Source organism: Heloderma suspectum, chromosome 2 (genome assembly GCF_057233095.1).
Source record: "Heloderma suspectum isolate Gila_16-S chromosome 2, 16-S_ref, whole genome shotgun sequence".
NCBI lineage: Eukaryota > Metazoa > Chordata > Lepidosauria > Squamata > Helodermatidae > Heloderma > Heloderma suspectum.
Genome location: NC_139459.1, coordinates 30,498,061 through 30,521,394, shown reverse-complemented (window position 1 = coordinate 30,521,394; position 23,334 = coordinate 30,498,061). Strand labels below are relative to the sequence as shown.

Here is a 23,334-nt window from a genome sequence, read left to right as displayed (position 1 = left end):
CCCTCTCCCATCACAACTGCGGGCAGGATGGGAAGTGATTGGGAAGAGAGAGGGGGAAGAGAGGGGAAGAGGAAAAAGGCGTCACACTGTCGCTCACCACCCACTCCACACCCACTGCAAACCGCACTGTCACCCTGAGGGATGGTTAGACAGCACACCCTGCTCCAGTGAACCTCAGCAGCTGAAAGATTCGGAGGAAAACTACACCTTGGAAATCTGCATTTTCTGGGCGGAAACCATGGAAGACTGCGAGGTGGCGACTGCGTCGTCTAATCAAAAAGACCTCCACTCGCACCGGCCCCAGAGTAAAAGGCACGTCTAGATGTGCCCTGGGACACTGCCAGACAGTCACCAAGTGGCAGTGGGAAGGGAGGGAGTTAAGTGTTGGTGGAGGAGGTGCTTACCCATTCCCCCACCTGCCACTTTCTCCCCCTCAAGCCCCCCTTCTCAACAACCACTTGCCGTATACTCATAGCTTTCCTCCATATCTGTTATGTTGTGGGGGAGGGCATCACAGGTAGCGATGCCAGTGAAACTTGGCATTAGGCAGCCCATAAGTCAAATCTGCAGTGTTTGTAATGCTCATCTGTATCCCAAGCTGGGATGGCTATGCAATGAACTTCATTATTCAAACTGAGGTTAATTACGAGCACATAAATGTTGTGTAAGGCCCATGTGAAGCACCCTGGCCGTTCCAGGAAGGGACTGAAATGCTAACGCTGAAGACAGCCACGCAGCTGCACACACAAAAGGAGCTTTTCTGAAACTTCTCCTATGTTAGGGAGCCTCCTTTTGGTGGCCTTCAGACATAGCATTTCAGCCTGGCAGGGACTTCCTGGAGTGGTCATGTGACTGCTCCAGGCCACGTCACATGGGGTGGTAACATGAGCATCCCTGGAAGTGCTGCCAGGCTGAAACACCATCTCTGAAGATGGTGGTGCTTGCTAGGAGGGCGTGCACATGGCGTCTCAAAGAAGAGGAGCAATGCAGGCTCAGGTGCCTGGCTGGTGGGCGAGGAGGAGATCTGTCTTTCTGTACTAGGTCGTATAGCCAAAACGAGAACTCAGAATGATAGAGAACTTTCATCTGAGACTAGATAGCAGGATTTGGAACCTGGCGAGCAAATTACGATCTTTGTTGGGAAAAGCTTGCCTATCACTAATTACGCTTAACAGGTAGAGGAAGGGTTAAGCCAGGGGTCCCCAACGTGATGTCTGTGGGCACCCACAAAGCTTTTAAAAAAACCACCTGTGTTTTAAATATCATACATGGATCTGTATATATCCATAAGGGTTGGACTCAATGGTCTTATAGGCCCCTTCCAACCCTACTATTCTGTGATTCTATCAATGAATACATATTTAATATCTACATTTGAAACTACAACTTTCTAGCAATCATATGTAGCCTTGCTGTTTCTCTCCACCCAGTCCCTTCCCTTGCTATTTCTCTCCCTTCCCCATCACTAGCCATCTTCTTTCTCTCTCCTCCTATCCCCTAGCCTTGCTCTTTCTGTCCCACTCACCCCTTTATCATACTGTTTCTCTCAGCTCCCCCTCTCTAGCCTTGCTATTTCTCTCCTCCACCTCTTTATCTTTCTGTTTATCCCCCCTCCTAGCTTCCAGCCTCGCTGTCTCTCATTCCTCTATGGCTTTGCTGTGCTATTTGCCCCTCCCTCCCAGCCTCTAGCCTGGCTGTTTCTCTCCTACCACCTCTTTTGATGGCCAGGCCCCCACAGCTAGGGATGTCGGAGAATTTCTCCATGAATCTCTGGGAGGCTGAATGCCAACGCATTCGGCCCCCCAAAATTGGTGGAGAAATTCTCTGACACCGCCGCCCCCCCCCGGGATGGGACTTACCTCATGCGAATGTCCCTCGCGGCGGCGGGTCCTGGTGGCGGTTCGGCAGTGGTGCGGCGGTGATGGCGGTGGCCGGTCTTCCGACCGGCTGCTGACACCGCCATTACAAAGTAAAACAAAACAAAACAAAAATGTGATAGGCTACGTAAAGATTTACGTAGCCTATCACGGCTAGATTTTCAAAACCAGCCGTGATAGGCTACGTAAATCTTTACGTAGCCTATCACGGCTGACTTTGAAAAAAAAAAAAACACATATGCAAATGGTGGCGCCCATGGGCACTGCCATTTGCATTCCTTATTTTGGCATGTGTAGTCTACGTAAACATTTACGTAGACTACGGCGAAAATAAGGGCAACACAAATAGCATTGCCCTTATTTTTGCTGTAATCTACGTAAAACTTTACGTAGACTACCTGTGCCCAAATAAGGAACGCAAATGGCGGCGCCCATGGGCGCCGCCATTTGCGTACGCACTTTTTTTTTTCAAAGTCAGCCGTGATAGGCTACGTAAAGATTTACATAGCCTATCACGGCTGGCTTTGAAAATCTAGCCGTGATAGGCTACGTAAATCTTTACGTAGCCTATCACTTTTTTTTTTTTTACTTTACTTTTTTCTTTCGCGGCCGGAGAGGCGGGGCGCCTCCCCCCTGGCCAGAATTTCGGTGGGGAGGGACGGGGTGCCTCCCCACCCGCAAAGAATTTCGGGGGGAGAAACGGAGCGCCTCCCCCCCCCGAAAAAAGCTGTGGGACCAGGTAAGGGACTTTCATCCATCCCTACCCACAGCAGCCATTATGTGACTAACTACTTCCTCCATGGGAGCCATTTTGTAGTGGTGTCCATGGCACTTTCTCAAATTCCCAAATGTGCCCATGAGTCCAAAAACTTTGGGAACCCCTGGGTTAAGCACTCCTGTTTCTCTATTACAACTTGTATCCTCTCACAATTCGCAGTTGCTCTGAGGTGACTGGCTATCCTAAACCCATGTCTGCCATTGAATGTTTCATTCAACAGAGGGGGGGGGCAGGGGAGAGAATGAAACAGGGTACCAGTCCACTTACTTTTGTTTTCCATAGAGAGATGCGGGGAGGAGGGGGCATGGAAAATTCCTGCTAATCCTATTCAGAGCCTTTTAACTTGATCAGAAGTCTTCAACCTAGGGTGTGAAACCCACTTGAAACTATTGTTTCAGATGTTAGTTAAATGAGCTCCCTGGTCAATATTAACTATGGTTGATTTCCAGGGCAACGAATTGCATAACTGAGTAAGGTGGGAAAAGCTGCAGGGAGATAGAGTGTGTCCTCAAGGCTGGTGTCTGATTTCTTAACCTTGGCTAAGAGGGAGCAGGAGTTACTCCTGCACTGTTCCAGAGAGAGAGAGAGAGAGGCTGACAGACATTAATACATGGGAAACAAAAAGGACCTGGTAGGACAGACATGAATATTGGAAAAGTTGAGAAGATCTATTCCAGCCTTACCCACCCTGGTGCCCTCCAGGGGCCTTGGACTACAACTCCCATCAACCCCATCCAGCATGGCCAATGGTCAGGGATGATGGTAGTGCAAAACCACCAGGTTGGGGAGGGCTGATGATTCTAAATGAATATGTTTTTTGTTTGTTTACGTACTTGCTGATTTACACTCCAGTCTCAAAAGTAAGTCCCATTGACTGTCAGTGGGGCATACTTCCCAGTGAGTTTGCTTAGGCAGATAGCTTTATTTATTCTTCTGCAAAGTCACCTGCCAGTCAAAGGAGGAAGAAAACCTTGCTTGACTGAAGAGTGAGCCCTTGGTGCTGCTTGTGACCTGCTAGACCTCCTGAAATATTTTCTTCCTTTAGATTTCACCTTCTGGCAGGAGAGAACCGAGGAGAAGTCCTCGGCAATTCGTTCAATGGAGGCAAATGCACACTGGTCAAAAACAACGACACGAGGAAAACATTTCGTGTTCCTGCAAACTTAGAGGCTGTCAGCTTTCAGGTAATGGTCAAAAGGTATTAAGCATCACATCTTGGATAAGAACTATCTACAATGCTTATAAGGCAAGTGATATCGCTTGAGTGCCTAGCCTTCGCAATGGAGCTCTGGCAGTTTTCCTTGTGCATGGTATTTTATACAGAGCTTGGTAAAATTTGAGAACTGGTGCAGAATCCTGAGAATCTCAATTTTTTAAACAGGAAGTTTCTCGTCCTCATGATTGCAAGGGGGTATTTATTCTGAAGACCCGCAGACAAGGTCTGCAGTAGGCTCCAGCCTTTAAGAAGTGGGGAATCTATGGGGCGGATATATGTCTGCTTCATGAGCTTTAGTCACTTTACTCCTAACAATGCATTCTTCTTGCCTATCAGTTATCCAAACTTCTCTTGTCCTGCCATAATAATATTGCTGTTTACAAAAGAAAGAACTTCCCCAAATTCAAAACCACAACAACAACCTCCCAGTTCTGTAAAATATCAGTTGCTCCAGTCCCGCAGGGGAGATCTGCAGAAAAGATGCCCATGTATCGCCCAATGTTTATCGTGTTCAATTTGCTGCAAATCAGGTTAGATCATCACCAGCCAGGCTCACTGGTTGCATACAACAAGAAGAGCTAACATAAACAGTGTTCAGAAAGTGCATTGTGGGGAAAGGGCAGTGGTCATTTTAATATTTGTTTGTGTGAAGTTCATGTGAAGTGACTTATTAGCATAATGCTGGTGTAGAATCTGGGTTTTCTAGATTTGGCCCTGTGTCCTTCTTCATCCCTCTTGTCATGGGAAGGTAACTTAGCACAAGAGAGCCTGAGCACTTTGCTCTATGAAATGGTAGACCAGCGTTTGCCAGGCGGGTACCCTCCAAATATGTTGGCCTGAAAGTCCATGATGTCCAACACATCTCAAGGGCACCATGTTGGGGAAGGCTGGTAGACTACTGCCATGATCCAGCTGGGGGCATGTGTGCACACCAGATATTTCTGCAAGCATATCCCAGAAAAGGAAGGACTTTTGCACACAGCGCATAGTTAAACTATGGAATTCACTTCTACAAGACGTAGTAATGGCCACCAATTTGGATGGCTTTAAAAGCGGGTTAGACAAATTCCTGGAGGAGAAGGCTATCAACGGCTGCTAGTCCTGGTGGCTATATGCTACCTCCAATATCAGAGGCAGTATGCCTATCTACACTGATTGCTGGGGAACATGGGCAGGAGAGTGCTGTCACACTCGTGTCCTGCTTGTGGGTTTCCTGGTTGACAGCTGGTTGGCCACTGTGTGCACAAAATGCTGGACTAGATGAACCCTTCTGGTCTGATCCAGCAGGGCTCTTCTTATGTGCAAAGGGAAGCTTCGTGTGCATTTCCTGGCTCAATCCAGCTAACGGGGCCACATGTGAGTAACTCTGGTCAGGCAAGCATGCAAAAATAGCTCTGATCGTTACTCAGGAGCGGCAGAAGTAGGTTGGATCCTCACTCTCTGTCAAACAGCTGATAGTCTCTATGTCAGGGGTGGGGAACCTGTGGCCCTCCAAATGGTTTGGCCTACAGCTCCCATGATTCGTCACCATTGGCTATGCTGGCTATCTTGGCTGATGGGAGTTGTAGGCCAAAACATCTTGGAGGGCCACAGGTTGCCCACCTCTGTTCTACGTGCTGCTTATCTGACTATGGCTATGCAAGCCCAGTTCCAGCTGCCGCATGCACACGGACCTGGGATCGGGATCCACAAGTTAGAATCCACAAAGACTATTTTGTTGAACAATATGGGGCTTTTCCAGGATGATTTCAGAGTATGGACCTCATGAATGTCACTCTGAATGGTTTCCCTTCATTCTTTGGGGCAATACTATTTTCTAGACAAGTAGGTCTGAAATGTTATTTCATTGCGTTTCCTCAATTAAGAAAGAGATTTGAACCTTCCTTTGCCCAAGAATTTCCAGTGCAAACTCAAGATTATTCAGTAGCTAGGAAGCAGCTTAAGAGACCAGGCATTGCTTAATTTTTATGCTTCTTGCTCTTGGGTGCTTAAGTAAGGTGCTTAAACCTGCCCCCACCCACCCCAACCTGCATTTAAATGGGCGGGCAACCAGCAGCCCTCAGCCTAATTTCAAAAGCCCTCCACAAGCAAAAAGTCCAGATCTCTGGCAAGAGTCATCTGTCCCTCCTCTGCAGCCCTCTGGGCAGGAAGAGAGAAAGGAGGAGGAGAGAGAGAATGGGGTGTCAGAAAGAGGGAAATGGGGTGGCCCCACCCACTTTTGCCTTTAGCTCCACCCACCACAAATTTAGGCCCAGTCCAGTGCTGGCAATCCACTAGCAGATTACTCCTGAGGGAATGCGTGTAGTGACCAGTGGTATAGTGGTAAATGTTGAAGTGCAGGTGCTCATCATGACAACCTCACCAGCTATGCCCCCATGGAGACTCCAAACATTCAAGCAGCCGTGTTGACCCATATCAACAAACTAGTTCTAGCTATTCTCATCTCTACCAGGAGCAGGACCTTTGTAAAAGTCTTCATTGCCCCTTCAAGACCAAGTCACCCCAAAATTGTCATGTAAACTGCTTAGAGATTTTGTTATATGAAGTGATAAAGAAGCATTATTAAATAAACAAGGGCACAATCCTGTGGGAACTGCCCTTGATACTTGTAAGCCTCCAAATCTGGAGGCTTACGAGTATCCAGTGCAGAGCGGGAGCTGCAGCAGAGGCGATTGTCACTTCTGCCACACCTCCCGCTCTGTGTTTCAGCTAGACGGGCTTTTTCGCCCATCTAGGTAAGGTGTCGCAGAGGCTGGAGTTGCCTCTTGATATGGCATAAGCCAGCCTCTCCAATCCCCTTCCCTCCCTGCCGAGAAGAACGCCCGCTTTACCTTCCCTCCGAGGTTGCTTTTGTGACCTCGGAGAGGCAGCTGGCAGGGTTCTCTCTGCGCCGGCTGTGAGCAGGAGGGAACTGGGCTTCCCTGCTCTGAGGTCGGAGCAGCGTCTCTGACCTCGGATCCAGGAATCCAAAATATCCTATGCCACCCCCACCCACTCTGTCTAAGATTGCTCCCTAAATAAATTACTTTGGGTAACAACAGGGAACAGGGCATTGCTGCTGGGAAAATTCTTCACCAACTACTGTGAGGGTCGCAGCTAAGCTCAAAGGGAAGTCTGATGGGTGGCAGTGGCAGATGGCGTTAGTATCCTTGCTAATAAGCAAGTGCCTGTGAACCAAGACTCCACTACACCACTGCCCATGACAGAAAAAAGGTTCCTCACCCTCATGTTAGACAAAAGAATGTGTGAGGGCTGTTGGTCTGAACCCCCCATCTTAACATTGTGTTTTCCCTTAATCGAGTGTGCCTATCACTCAGTGGCTCTCTGTTTTTTTTACTTCTCTATAGGTAGAGAATGAGGAGGATGACGTAGCATCCGATTTCTACAAGGATTTAATTCCCCTAGAGTCCAAAGTAACTAACTTGCATTCTTCCTCTGGCTCTGGCCGTAGCTCTTCTGGAATCCCGTTTCTGTTCTCCAGAAAGAAAAAAGTAAAGGTCACACGCTCGTCCTCCTTCAAGGAAGCTGTACAAGCTTCATATAAAAAGGTATTGAATTCATTCTTTCATTCTGTCTTTTGGTCTCCATCCACTGGAGTCCACTTCTGGCTTGAGGAATCACAGATCTGGAAAAGGTGATGGTTTAATGTCTTGCTAACTCGAACACATTCCTGCATCGAATTCCCCGTACCGTAGACAGCAGAAGACGGCCTGGTAGGCCTGAAATGTCTGTCGAAGCAGATTACTTTACAATTTAAGGGAAGGCCATCTGGTTCATTTGAGGGCAGGTAGGGGAAACAGAGACATAACGTCTCATATGTGGGTTACTGATTTCTCATTTCAGAAGAGTTCTGGTCGATGAAATTAGGTTTTTCAAACCCAATGAAACCACTGGAATACCATCTGAATAAGAGCAATCTCCCCTTGTTTATTGATTACTGATTCAGCAGGAGACACTGATGACATTAGCTATATTACAATGGAAAAATATCACTATCATAAAATTCTGGGATGCAAGTCTGCTGAAAACACAGCAGCATTGAGGTTGAGGTTATCAGCAGGAGATCTGTGGCTGTGTGTTTGCTGGCACAGGCTGCCCCATGCATTCCAGTGTTTCGAATACAGGGGATCGATTGGGAGGGGCCAAAGCTCACCAGTAGCTCCTTCATGGCACATGCATGAAGTCTCAGGTTCCACCTCTAGTTTTAGTGCTGTGCTGAAACCTGCCCTCTATTTTGGGGAACTTCTTCTCTCCCTGTGAAATTCCCATTGGGGAATTCCCATTTGGGGAACCTCTTCTCTCCCATTGCTTTTTCTGCCTCTTTCGCAGGAAGGGGGAGAATCTTGGAGAATTTTCACCTTGGGGCAGGAGACAGGGTTTCCACATACCTTTTTTTTTTCTTTAAGTGTAGGAGATTCTTGAGGGGACTTCTGCCTATTTTTTACTTTTTAAAAAACACCCCCTGCACTTCCAGGAGCTGAGGCCTCTTCACCAGCCGGGAGTCCTTCCTGAATGCCTATTGGAGAAGGTGAGGTCACATGGTCTCATGGGAGTTCAGAAAGAACTGGAGAAGCCAGGCTGGAGAAGAGGCTTGGGCTCCTGCAAGTGCAGGGGGTATTTAAAAAAAAAAAATAGAAAGAAGACCCCTCAAGAATTGCCTGCACTTAAAAAGGTTTGTGGAAACCCTGTTCCCCTCCCCAAGAGAGAATTCTCTGAAATTCTCACCTCTCCCAGCCTCTTTCTCCAGAGTTTTTGTTTTTCCCCCACCCCCATGAAATGCTGAAAATGGAAGAGTTGAAATTTTCAGCACAGCGCTATCTGGTTTCTCGGGTAGCAGATCAGAGTCGGCATCAAAGGTAGGCATGGTTGGGCACCTGCCAATGGCCCACATCCCAGCAGGGGTCCACTGACAAAAACCCCATGGAGGTGCTCCTCCTCTTCACCATTGCATCCTGGTTGTTCGTCTGCCTCTCGCTCTGGCCTTTCTCACCACCACTTACAACGGGGGTGGTGAGAAGGAGGAGCAGTAGAGGTTTGCTTACTGGCTGTCTATCTGTCAAGCAAGCAAATGGCAGCATGAGGATGAGGCGCAATAGCAGCTAATGATGATGGTGGTGAAATAGTAGACTCACTTAGGGAGGGGGCCTATCGATGGTGCCTTTCCCAAGGGCACTCAAAAACCTGGAGCCGGCACTGCAGCAGGACTTTGGAAATGTGTTGCCAATCAAAGTGGACTAGGACTAGATGGCCTAAGCTAGGGCGTGGCTTCAGCCATCCATGCCTACCTTACCTCCATGCTGGATTACTGTAATGCTCTTCACATGGGGCTGCTTTTGACGATAGTTGAGAAGCTTCAATTGATCCAATATATGGTGGCCAGACTTCTGTCTGGCACGTGCATGCCAGAACATATAACTCCAATTTTGTGTCTGTTCTATTGGCTTCCTACTTGCATCCAGGTGCTGGATCCAGGAGTCCAGGAATGGGAACTGTATATGCAGGCAGCACCCATTTTTCCACATGACCCAACCCATGAGGATATCTCCCCATGAAAGCCTGGTTCTGAACAGACATCACCAATGCTAGATCTGGGTACCTGCAATTCTAATATATCTGGCAGTAGTTAAGAGGAAAGCCAGTGTGGTGTAGTAGCAAGAGTGTTAATCGGGGACTCAGGAAACCCGGGTTCAAATCCCCATTCAACCATGCAGGTCACTTGGTTGACCATATGTCAACCTTTGCACATATCATTCTCTCAGCCTAGGTTAGGCTGAGAGATAATGATTCACCCAAGTGTCAAGGTTGATTTGAGGATAAAAAATGGAAGAGACAAGCATGTTCATTGTGTGGAGTTCCTTGCTGGGAAGATGGTATATAAATGGAATAGATTTTTTAAAACCTGGTTCTCAAAAGCATATTCTATGTGATAGCTTTATTTTTTATCATGCAGCATTTGTGCTGTCTTTAAAATATATGTATGTATGTATGTAAATCCTAAATAAATTCACAATAGCTAATGTTGCAGTAAAAGTGTGGATGAATATATGTATAATATTCATTATAAAAAATAATATTATATGGATGTATTTATTATACATTATACAATGTATAATTTAAAAAAACCATTAATTAAAAAGTGTGCTTGATGGAATTTGTTTAATAAAAGGCTAAATTACATTTCCCAAGAGAAATGAATATGAACATAATTGTTTTAGTGTGTGCTGTGTAGAGATAAGCTTTTCCTTGACCAAAAAGTAAATAAACAAATAAAAATCCTGTATTGCAGCAGGATCAGACACCAAGAATTGTAAATGGGAAAAGTTTTAATAAGAAAGGAACTGTTGGTATTTGCGGGCAGGGATCAGCCATTTACAAATAGCCAGGAGTATTGCAATTTACAATTAAAGGCATCACAAATCAACAAAGAACTAAAGTTAAGCCTCTCTCTAATAAATTCATTGCCATAAGGTGTGGTAAGACTCACTAGCTAAATTGGGTTTAAAAGATGAAGGATGGGGGGGTGGGGAGGTTAAATTTGTTTGGTCTGCATTTTGATAACAAACCTTCCTAATTTGCACTTCCTTAACTAATACATGACCTGCAGCACAAGTATCCTTCGGTTTTTGCATTTCTCTAAATTTTGCAATGCAGTTTCCCTGTCAAAGAATGCATACAAAAATGTATACATCAGGGACAACTGCATTCAAAAAGGCATACGTTAAGGAAATGTCCTTGCAAGAAATGTGTATATTAGGGGAAATTACGTAACAAAAAGGTATATGGATTTTCAAGCACACAAAAATAACAAAAATGCATACAAATATCCAAGCGACTTTTAAAAATTTGTTTGCAAGGTGATGGAGAAATGAGATGGAATTAACTTGTGCTTGAAAAAAATTGAATGTGATAAAAAATGAAACAGACAGATTCATCTATTCCTAGAGATTAAACATATTCATGGAGGACAGATCTGTAAATGACTGTTAGCCATCACTCCCTCTAATAATGAACCAAGGAGTGCTGATAAAAATGGAGCCAAAATGGGACCACTGAGAAACAAGAGATATTGGCATGATTGGGGGAATAAAAATACCCTACAAAATACCTTTAAAAAAACCCAAGGGGACAAAAACCAGCCCAGTGAGGACAGAGCGGAAAGCCCTACTTGGGCTTCTTACATCTTATAGAATCATGGTGGACAGCATGGCTGGCTGACTATTTCTCAGCCTAACCTACCTCTTAAGGTGGGGGGGATAAATTGGGGTGGTGGAACTATGTGCATTGCTCCAAAGAGGAGCTTTGGAAAAGGAGCAATGTACCCTTTCCAAAGAAAGGGTGGAATAAAAATGAAAATATACGCGCATGTGAACCAGTCCATAGCATTCTGCCACAAGAAACTCTACACCTTATTATCAACCCGAACATTGTATTTTTTATTATTATTCTCTTTCAGAACTCCAACTTCATTAGGATCCATAAGGTGATTTCAGTATTAAACTTCACAGTGAAAGAGTCAGACTTGCAGCTCTCTGGAGTTTTCTTACAGGCCCTCAACAGCCTGCCTCTGGAATATAACTATGCCCTCTACAGCCAGATATTTGATGACTTCGGGACTCATTACTACACATCTGGTTCAATGGGGGGTACATATGACCTCCTCTATCAATACAGTGCTGAAGAAATGAAAAATTCAGGTATACTGCCATGGGCAAGGGAAGCCCACTTAGGGCCAAACTAAACACTTGACTAGTCACACCTATCATAGCTATGTGCAATGGTTTTATTTACCTTTGTGTAAGTGTGCATAGCTGCGGTTCAGATTGGGACCACAGTGCTCTGGGAGGGGGAGTTAAACATCCCACCCATTTTCACCCCAAAATTCCACCCCCCCATGGGGGGGGGGAATGTTAAAGAAAGGAAAAAAATATCCATTGGAGTCCATGGAGGTCCCCCCCCTTTTTTCTAATTCCCCGCATGTGGGTGGAATTTGGGGGGGGGGAGTTTAACCCTCCTCCCTGGAATGGCATGGTCCCAATCCAAATCAGGGCCACATGTACTTACAGAAAAGTAAACAAAATTATCATGCATATCTACCCTGTGTGCGATAGCCAAATATTTAATGGGGGGGGCGGGGGGTGAACTCAGCCCACAATTTCAGTATCTGCAGTAACTGTAATTTTTTTCTTTTCCGGAAACCTTTTTTGAATGAGATAATAAAGCTGAATGTGACAAAGGGAATATTTCTGCCAAAGTATCTCAGGAAGAGAAGTTCAGATTTCGCATGGAAAGTACAGAGAGGATTTTGACTGATTGATTTTTGTATTTAAAAATTGTCTTTTCACTCAGGGGTGCTGTAGGTGATAGACAATAAAATGATAGAAACAATAAAATGCAACAATTCTACATGAAACATACAACAAAACTGGTAAAAATACATGCATTGTAATAAAACAAGGCGCCTTCTAAAATCAAAGAGCGGCAGTCGCTAAAAGCTCAGCAGAGCAGTACAGGTTCATAACAGCTGTCTGAAGGCCAATATCGAGGGAGCTAATATACACTTACACACCCCTCGGGAAAGGAGTTTTACAACAGGACTGCTGCTACACAGAAGGCCCTGAATTCTGGGCAGGTTCATTTAAAGTTTTGGAGGCTGTGTAGCTGTAATGTTGACAAAAGAAGGGGGTATTTGAAAAGGCATATTCACACCACTGATTTAACAATGCTCCTGCTTCCCAGGGGACTCTTGGGATTGTAGTTTTGTGAGGGTGGCAAGAGATTGCTAAAAGGGAATTTTTAGCATTTCTCACCAAATGTTAGGTACATACCTTATTTAGCAATAAGCCCAGCGTGGAAATGCACTCACTGTGTTTTGGGCACATCTCCCCCAGATGGAGCTCACAGGAAACCTATTTTTTCTGGCTTTCACTGGAAGCCAGGTTTGTACAGCACTGAATGGCCAGTCCTTGTGTCAGTTATGAAGCCACCTTCCCTCTCCTCAGAGTGCGGCTATGCACAGCACCGATTGGCTGGTGTTTGTGTCAGCCATGAAGCCACCTCCCTCATTCTTCTCAAAGCAGTTTTTAAAGTGTAAAAATAAAGAGTTAAAAAAAAAAAAACCCAACAAAGCACTAAACAAATGCTTGAGCAAAAAATACTCAAGGTGCTCAGAAAACAAAAACAAAGTTGACTGCCCATCTGAAGCAGCGATGGTAGTGGTGAAGGGCGGGGGGGAGCCAGTGTTGAACCTTGACAAAGGGAGCCAGTGTTGAACCTTGGGAAAGCAGAGTTCACCCCAGAGCAGAAAACCTCACTCCTGCTGTGGTCTGTCCACAGCCTACAATTCCAAGACTTTTCACGGGGCAGCCTTGACCATTAAACTGGTGTCAAAAACAAATATAATTTTATAGTATAGATAGGAGAGAAACCAAGTAGATGGAATGAGAACATTGGAGTACTTGCTGTAAACAGTGAAAACATGAAAATGCATGGTTGTTGGTTTTTTTAATGCACTTTTTAAAAGTGCTCATTTTTGAGAATGTGTGTTTTTTGAACATGAATGCAAGTTTGGGAACGTGTGAGCTTTTTTTGGAAAACTGCACTCCTGTTAGCATTCGGGGTTGTGAACCAAGAAAATGTGAGGTAAAAACGAATCAAAATTAATTTCTCATCCATCCATACTCTGAGCTGCATGATAAAAGTCAGCATATACAAGAATTATTCAGCCTTCAAACAATTACCGTGGGGGGGGGAGGGGGGCACTTGTGGCTAGAAATCAGCATTAACAGCCAGCCACCATAGGATTGAGCATCAGAATAAAATTTGTCTAAAGTTGTTCGTGAGAAAGCTACAAAATCTCTTCTTCTCTATCAATAAGCATGACTTTAGGCAAGAAGCTGTCCTCAAGTCTCTGTTGCCTTATCTGTAAAATAGATATAACCTAGCTTGTAGTGTTGTTTCTGGAGGGGGAGGGGGAAATTCCCAGATTGAGTGCCAGATTGTTTTATGGCTTTTAAAGTGTGATAGAAATGACTTCTCTCCCATAGGTTTAACAGAGCAAGAATCTCAAGAGTGTGTCCGGACAGAAACAACGAAGCGTTTCCTTTGGAAAAAGAAAAAGAAAGTGCATACCAGATGCGAACACAATACAATGAGTGCTCGCCATGAAGGTGACTATAAAGGAAAATGTGTTACACTTAATACATACCATCATTTTCAATAGTCCAGGAGTTTTGTCATGGTGAACAATATGAACACAAGGACCACCGTGCTGAAGCCTGAACACTGGCTGGATATCTCAGTATCCTGCCATCTTCCAAGTGCAAATGCATGTAAAGAGGACACAATGGACCATATTGGGAGATTCAGGACAGATAAAAGGAAGGACTTCTTCACACAGCACATAGCTAAACTATGGAATTTGCTACCACAGGAAGTAGTGATGGCTACCAGTTTGGATGGCTTTAAAAGGGGGTTAGACAGATTCCTGGAGGGGAAGGCTATCAATGGCTACTGGTCTTGATGGCTATGCACAACCTACAATACCAGAGGCAGTGAGCCTATGTACACCAGTTCCTGGGGAACATGGGTGGGAGGGTGCTGTTGCGCTCATGCCCTGCTTGTGGGTTCCTAGTCGACAGGTGGTTGGCTACTGTGTGAACAGAATGCTGGACTAGATGGACCCATCGTCTGATCCAGCAGGGCTCTTCTGATGTTCTTATATCCAGGGCTACATATACTTTGTGCTAATTTTTTTAATTAATCGGATTGTGTCCTAGAAAAGTCAAAACGTTTATTGTTGTAAACCACCTTGAGGGACAAACTACATGTGATGTTAAATGAGTCCTTGCACTGAGCATGCAGGTTTTTAAAAATGCAAATAGCATCAGCTGGCGGCGGGGGTGGGGGGGCGGGATTGAAGCAGGTGCTTCCCTGCTGGGGACCAGAAGAAAATGCCTCCCCTGAAGCGGCTCTTTGCATTGGGATGAAATCTTCCCATAATAGATGTTATATGTATTTTTTAAAATGTGCATGTTAATTGCAACGATGTATTTAAAGTCACATCTACTTTGGCCCTGAGAGTTTAGACTGAAAAAGTGTAAATACATTCAATAATGTAAATAAATTAAAATAAATGGATCACAAAAAGCTCCATTCTGCAACTTGCATGCAATCCACAATTTCAGGCTGCAATCTTATCTAGACTTACACAGGAGTAAGTTGCAATGTACTAAATGGGGCTTGCTTTTGCATGGATAAGATTGCACTGTCACTGAATTTGCCTTCTTTCACATAATTTACTTGGCTTTGGCAAACCATAGTGAGCTAAACAAGGATTTCCAAAGTATAGAAGTCAAGTCCCCTGAACTCTCATAATCTCAGTCTACCTCCGGCTTCAGAAATTTTACCAGACACTTTCAAATTTACCTGAGGGCTAGAAACTTGCTTTTAAAAAATGAAAAGAAAAGAAAGCTAAGATTCTCAGGGTGCCAAAATCTGTACCTATTATCAAACTGCATGTGAGTGGTGATCTTTCAGAACTGTAGTATACACACAACCCTGACAACAACCTTTTCTCAGGGATTAATCCTCTGTGTATTCCATGTTGGACATAATTCTATGCTGGGTATAACAGAAATGGAATTGAAAATAGAAATGCCAACATCATAATGTCCTTATACAAATCTATGGTGCAGTCACACCTGAAATACTGTGTACAGTTCCAGTCACTGCACCAAAAAAGGGATATTGTAGAGTTGGAAAAGGTGCAGAAAAGGGCAACCAAAACAATCAAGAGACTGGAGCAACTTCCCTGTGAGAGAAGGTTACAACATCTGCTACTGTTTAGCCTGGGAAAAGGCGAGTACGGGGACTCATGACAGAGATGTGCGGAATTATGCATGGTGTGGAGAAAGTGGACAGGGAGACATTTTTCTCCCTTCTCATAATACTAGAACCTGGGATCATCCCATGAAGCTGATTGCTGGGAGATTCAGGACAGAGAAAAGGAAGGACTTTTTCACACAGCGCATATTTAAAACTATGGAATTCACTTCCACAAGATGTTGTTGTGCTGGCCACCAATTTGGATGGCTTTATTACGGGATTGGGCAAATTCAGGGAGGAGAAGGCTATCAACAGCTACTAGTCCTGATGGCTTTACCTGCAGTCTGGGAGGTGGTAGGCCTCGGTATACCAGTTGCTGGGGATCACATACAAGAGGGTGCTGCTGTACTCATATCCTACTTGTGGGTTTCCCACAGGCAGCTGATTGGTTACTGCATGAACAGAATGCTGGACTAGATAGGCCTTTGGTCTGATTCAGCATGGCTCTTCTTGTGTTGTTAGTGCAGTCAAAGCTAAACTTTCAGAACATGTATATAATTCTAGTGATATGTTGCAGTGGCATATATAAGCCTTAAGTCTTCTGGCACAGTGATGATAACATCCACCCAAACAAAATTAGCCAAAGATAGAGTAGGTGAAGATACCTCTCTTTACTTCCTGCCAGTTTGCAACGGTGTCCTCTGCACACCATTTTCTGTCTTGGATATTGTGAATTTGATCATGTCTGTGGTAGCCAAGCTCTTGAAAACTCACTAATTTCAAATCTGCCTCAGGTTCATTTTTGCAGTCCTCTGAAAAGTCGATCTCGTTAGTAAAAGGCGGGAGGTCCCAATATGCTGCAGCTCTTGCCTGGGAAAAAAATGGATCTTTGCCTGAACACATTGTGTATACCAATTGGCTGGAATCGGCCAAGGACAATCCAATCGTTGTTGACTTTGAGGTAGGAAAACAGAAAGGAAAAAGCATGAAAGAATCTGTTGGTTTGGCACATGAAGATATTGCTATTTTTTAAAGTGTTTTGAACATAGATCCTAAATCCCTCTGTTCAAAGTTTTGCTAGCCTGGCTGCAATTCTTGTGGGTACAGAATACAGTAAAATGCTGTTATTTCGAAATGAAGCTGCAACAAAATGTTGCAATGTAGAACACTGATGCAGTCAGTTGGCCACACCTACTTTCAGGAAACTCCATTCCATTCCACCTCCCACATGTGTTTCCTTCCCCCCGCCAACAGACTGTCAGGATTCTGTGGCCACTAAGCTTGCTCAGTCTCCGTTGAGCTGTTTCTGGGGTTCCCCTCTCTTTAGGGTTTTGTTTTTCACACTGAAGTGTGTGTGTGTGTGTGTATATTGTACTTCTAAAAACCTTGGGGTTCCTGAATCTGCTAATGCTAATGCTGGTGGATGTCTGGGTGACTGTAGATCACTAACAATTTCTGATTCCCAATCGTTTTAACAATAACAGCAACAAAATGACTCCTCTCTTGCCCTAAAATTATACTACTAATAGGAAGAAAGCTTCGTGTAACCTAGGGCCGATCTACATTATGCCTGCCATCGCAATGAATTCGGTGTCCCATTGGGTTAAACGCTCTCTCATTAAAACGTGATTATTCACACTCACTCATTTTCCCTGTTGCAGTGCTTCATTGAATGCACAAGCTTGGTTCACACTTGAGCGCTGTGCTGTTTTCCTGCTGTTTTCCTGCGTGCGCTTGTGCGATCTCGGATGCTAAGCAGGGTCGGCCCCAGTCAGTAGTTGGATGGGCTACTGGGCGACCACCTGGGAATCAGGCTTCCTGAACTGAGCAGAGGGTTGTTCTATCCCTTCAAATGAGATTAAGTTTTACCCCCTCCTGTCCCCCGCTCCAGATGTTTTTTTTTAAATTAAGGCATTATCCTCTCAGAATCGGGGCTTCTCCGCGATGTTTTTTTTTCTAATTGAGGCATGATCTTCGAAGATTTGAAGTTGTGAAGCTTTCAAAGTTTTGTTGTTATTGTTGTATGCAATCTGCATACAGATAAAAGAGAGACTAATTGCTGGAAAAAATAAGAAAAAGGAAGAAAGCAAATGAGAAGAAATAACAATTATTCTGACCTGTACAAAGTACACTGTCTTCCATTATTGACATCTGTTTATACCAGGGATAAAATTCTAAGTTATTTTAAATAATTTCAAAATGACTACACTTTAACACCAGGTTAACCTTGACACCCACTTCAGAGGGTTTTACCCTTAAAAGTGATGGGAATTATTAGGTATTGCTGTGTCCTGTTAAAAAGGCAGTTAGCAGAGAGAAACAAAAGGCAGAACAGAATGAGCATTTACCAGTCCCACATGCACACAAAGGCTAAAAAAAAGGAGACCACACTCTTCTTTAGTGAAGAAAAAGGGTTGAAATGTTTTACTCGCAATATTCTTGCAGGTACAGTGAGTTTCAGACAAAGTTTGTTCAGTCCATTTCTTTGTTCTATAACACCAGCAGGAGAGAGAGCAAACACGTGTGTTCCCAGCAATGGTGGAAGGGAAGGGAGAGAATGGAAGAGGAAAGCGGAAGAGCACAATATTCCCAACAAAAAGCAGTCTAGACAGACAGACAGACAGACAGACAGACAGACAGACAGAGAAATACATCTTAAAAATCACGCAGACTCAGATACATATTTTTTAATGAAAAGATGGTGGGATATATCTTACTAAGGCAATCATTCTCTTTATTTCTAGTGTTTGTGCATTGAGTGCTGCTGCTTAGGTAGCCAAAACAGCAAAACCCACTGACCCACCCCACACACGAGGAAAGCATCGGCAAACTTGGGGGAACCCCAAGATTTGTTGTAATACAGAAAAATGGAGGGAACCAAAGACAGGAACCCAAAGCAGCCCAATGAGAACTGAGCACATCCAGTGCCTACAGGATGCTGACTTACTGTTGGGAGGGGGAAGGACCAGAAAACCAGCAGCAGAGGAAGACTGGAATGAAGTGACTGAAATCCTGAAGAAGCACTCCACACTGCAACATTTTGTTGCAGGCCTCGCCTGTTCTGATATAATCTCAAAAGGTTTAAAGTTTGATATGCAAATACACTTACAGGACATATAGCTTCCAAACAAGCATCATGCTCATCACTAAGCAGTGAGATGTTGAAATGGAAAGCTAATAGTTCAACGTACCAAACCCTTTTCAACCAAACACTTTTAATTTTAATTTCTAATGGCACCATGTTATCTCACTTATGAGTATAATGTTTGTTTAAAATGGATCTGTCCTGTAATCCACAAACATATCAAACTTAAAACTTTTTGAGATGATACTTGTGCTCTGAGAAAGTATTCCTCCCACACTTTTCCAGTAATTTCAGTGGGGGGCAGGGGGAGAGGTTTTTAGAAAAACTGAATTATTTTGGAGTGGGTAGTTGAAATCTATTTATTTGGGGTGGGGGTCTACCATTTCTCTAACAAAAAATAAAAAAGGCTTTGCTGCCACTTCAGGTTACGGCAGAGCTGTAATCCCTAGCTGGGTGGAGTTCCTGTTTCCCAATAGGAAACAGCACTTTGTCATGACATAGCATCATTTGCAGGGGCATTGTTGGGAGGACAAAATGTCTGCCACCATTGGCCAGCCCTGGCTACTGGTGCCTTGAGTCTTGTCATCTTGAAGTTTTGCCACGTATGTTTTCCATTCATATTCAATGTAATTTAATTTCCAGAGAGGAGAAAACTCAGTGGAGACTCTGAAAGGATACACTTGCAGAGTTGAGGGGATAGGGCAGCCCCAAACTCCAAGTCTAAATTTGATCATTAAACATAGATGGAATTAAGCAAGAAATCATCTCTCACGATTTCTAGATTTCATGATTTCTAAAATATGATTTATTCAGCCCCACATTACTTTGCAATAGAGCACATAGAAAATAATGGGTTTGCTACATTTAACCAGTTCCCCTGACAAAGACTGTAAATGAAACACATTTGGCTGGTGAATTTTAGACTGCAATCCTATACCCAGTAAGCTGCACTGAAATCAATGGGACTTTTCTCTGAGTAGATTTGTATGGGATTGTGCTGTTAGAGGTAATGTCTTCTATCATTTCAGGACTGATGAAGGCCTTAGGGTGACAATTCTAACAGAGAAGTCAGTTATAATTTAATGTAGTTACAATGGTCTGCGCATTTCCCCAAACTGTTCTTCACAATCAACAGAGCTAGGCACTTTTTTAGAAGGAGAAGAACAGATTCAGAACACTAAATCATAGGTCAGATAACAGATGCCTGATCCTGTGTGGTGAAACCACCACCACATGGAATATCGCTTGCTTTAGTCCTAATTGCCTCCTGTGTACGTGCTTTTTTAGCTGGCTCCCATTTTGGATTTGGTGAAGAACTTCCCTTGTGCGGTGACAAAGCGTCGTAATCTCAGGAGAGCTCTTATTGAATACATGGAACGATTTGACCCTTGCCGATGTGCTCCATGTCCCAACAATGGCAGGCCTGTGCTATCTGGAATGGAATGCCTCTGTGTATGCCAGGCTGGTACTTACGGTGATAACTGTGAGATGCGAGCGCCCGACTACAAATCCGGTATAATGTGTTAATAGAGTGGTGTGGTGGTAAAAGTGTTTTTGCTGTAGCAAAGTAGACAAACAGTACTTTTGAGCAACGTGCTGATGGTTAATCTTGTGTCTCCCCATTTTGATCTTCCCAGCTGGCAACAAATAGGTCAGAAGGGGACGGAATGTTGTGAGAGGTGGCACCTTCCATGCTAGGCCCCAGCTCTGGCTCAGGTTGAGGAAGGGGAGCAAGTGGTGGTGGGAAAGGAGGAAGCTGCAGCTACTCTAGGCCTTCCCTAGATCCTGGATGTCGTAGCAGCCTTCCTCCTATCCCACTTAGCAGCAGCCTTGCCCCAGACCAAGCAGGAGCACCAAGGGGAAAGTAGCTCCAGATTCCTGAGTAACCACCAGGGCTTCAGCTATTCTTGTAGGTTCCTCCCAGCCAAGGCCTTAGCAGCTTCATTAGATACTGTCAGCATTTGTGGAACAATTGGAAGAGCCTTTCTTCTGCATTCACCTCTCTGAGAAGGCACAGCAATGTATCATGGCAAAGCTCTAGGGTGGCCAGGCATCCTCTTTGACAGAGGACAATCCTGTATTTGACGGGCTGCCAGAGAATTGTCCACTATTGGAATGTGTCCTCTGTTTTGGAGGGCTGCCCTGTCTAATTGTAGTTTAAAGATAATGAACCATAAGAACGGTTGTCCATCCACAGTTAGCACCTGGAGAGCAGGCTGAACAGGCAAGCACACAGGTTACCTGTTCACAGTCTTCCACTCTATGGTGATATGTACTGTGTTTCTACATAAAGTATAACAATTATTTCTAAATGTGTGTGTGTGTGTGTATATATATATATATATATATGTATATGCATCGCTGTCTATATTTGCATCTATGGATGCAAATATAGATAGTGCAAATATATATAATGTTAGCAAATATAAACATATGCAAATGTTATTTACGCAAATCACCACCCTCTTTTGGTGAAACATTTCTCTTTTGGGGAGTGGGGGGTGGAATTCATAAGTGGCCACCCTAAAAAGGAGTGAGAAGCCTAGAACAAAGAGCATAAGATGCCAGACTATCTCAGGTGATCAGTGATGATGGAAGATGTCAGTTAGACATTTTAGCACCTGGTATCCTGCTCTAGACTGAGTCCTGGCTCTTTGCAAGCAAATACAGGGAGCTAAGCAGTAGAATAGTCAGTTTGGCCAGCAGATGGTTAAGCAGACAGGCTTCAGTCCAATGGCTAAGGCAGGAGTGGTCAAAATTCAGGCAGAGGTCAGAACATAGGCAGCCAGTCAGGCAGACGAGGATCAGGCAACAGCAGGAGTGGTCAAGGTAACAAGCAAGGGGTCAAACACAGTAAGTCAGTCAGGTACGTTACGCGGTCCAGAAGCAGGATTAAGAAACAGTCCAAGGATCAGTAGCACAGAGCATCCATCACAGGGCAAGACGTGGGAGGCCAGGTGGCTGATACTGGAACTGGCAGAGGCCTTCCTGCCCAGCCTCCTTGCCTGCTCCCCCGCCCCCATGCCTCAGCTAGACAGACAAAAATGCCCATCTAGCGAAAATACAACGCAGGAGGGGCGCGGAGGAGAAGATCGCCTCCACCGCGCCTCCCGCTCTGCTTTGGATTGCGTCCTGAGCCAATTTGAAGTCTTTGGTATACAGAGACATGTCCCTAGCATCTGGAGTTACATTGTGAAGAGCATCATGGTTAATCCAGACCTGCTCAGGCTTGCTCTTCCTCTGTTTCAGTTGCTGTGGATGGTTACTGGAGTTGCTGGTCTGCGTGGAGTCCCTGCGATGCCTCCCATAAGAGGCGGAGGAGCCGTGTTTGTACCAATCCCTCACCACTAAATGGAGGGAAGCCGTGTGAGAGTGAACAGGAGCAAGAGGAAGAGTGTTACTTCTCCATATTTGCTGACAAGTAAGAGAGAAAATGTAGGGCCGATTGAGGTAAGGGCCATAGCTCAGCCATAGAGCATGTGCATTCCAGATGAAAGGTCCCAAGTTCAGTTCTTGGCATCTCCAGGTTGTATTGCTCCGGCCGTGAGCTTCGACCTCTTAATTTAGAGGTGCCAAGATAGTGATAAATCAGACCCAGGTTTACTTACAAGGAGTACTTTATTGAATAACTTACAACACACAGGCGTACCCAACGGTTGGATCAGACAGCTTCTCGGAACCCAGAGCCATGGGATAACATGGGTTTTATAGCATACATGTTAGCAGCATAACAGCAGCAAGCACCCCCTAGCGTTCATTCCCAGCATAGACTAGCATTGCGTGGTTCCCAGCACAGCCACCTGCAGTTCAGCATAAACACATAGCTTCATTTCTCAGGCATGGCCTGATAAGACCTTCTAGCATTCATTAGTATGGAATGCGCTGAGCTGTGCTATCAGCCTTTTGACTCATCTTCACATGCTCAGAGGCTTACTAACAAGGGAACTGCACCAATAATGAACTTAAGCAAGGCATTATGGATCTCTAGGCCCCTCTAACACTACAGGTTACGCTCCTGGGGCCAAGACACAGGTATGGCTGGGAAAGACTCTTTTCTGAAACTTTGAAGAGCTGCTGCCAGTCAGTGTCGGAAATACTAAACTAAATGGACCAATAGTCTGGCTTAGTACAAGGCAGCTTCCTATGATCCTAGGCCAGCTTTGCTGGCAGGGGGATGCTGGGAGTTGTAGTCCAGCACATCTGGAGGGCACCATGTTGGAAAAGGCTGTTGTAAGTCTTTTCCAGAGAAGGAAGGATTCATGAGCCTTTCTAATATGCCACAGCAATCGCCCCTTTCAGGTTCGTCTAATTCAGCCTTCCCCTCCAGAAGCTGTGGACTACAACTCCACCTGGTCACAGCTTCACTATGGACAACACGCCTGGTCTCAGGCTGGGCTCTTTCACACCACCTGCTACTGGAGCCTTTTAACTGGAGATATGGGTGGATGCACGCGAAAGTGGCTTGGTGGCATGGACCAGAAACAGACCAAACCTGGGATCTTTTGCATGCAAACCACAGGTTGTTCTCTACCACTGAACTATGGTCCCTCCCACA

General features: G+C 44.8%; 1 protein-coding gene across 3 annotated transcripts in view; it reads left to right on the top strand.

The window, feature by feature from the left end:
* Positions 1-23,334, top strand: part of C6 (complement C6) — a 53,257-nt gene that overhangs the window by 13,396 nt on the left and 16,527 nt on the right. For all 3 annotated transcript variants that reach the window (XM_084833145.1, XM_084833144.1, XM_084833143.1), the window contains exons 6-12: positions 3,701-3,839; positions 7,219-7,419; positions 11,325-11,565; positions 13,915-14,037; positions 16,489-16,655; positions 20,067-20,292; positions 22,029-22,200. In XM_084833145.1, the coding sequence (XP_084689271.1) occupies positions 3,701-3,839; positions 7,219-7,419; positions 11,325-11,565; positions 13,915-14,037; positions 16,489-16,655; positions 20,067-20,292; positions 22,029-22,200 (1,269 nt within the window). The remainder of the gene's footprint in view (positions 1-3,700; positions 3,840-7,218; positions 7,420-11,324; positions 11,566-13,914; positions 14,038-16,488; positions 16,656-20,066; positions 20,293-22,028; positions 22,201-23,334) is intronic.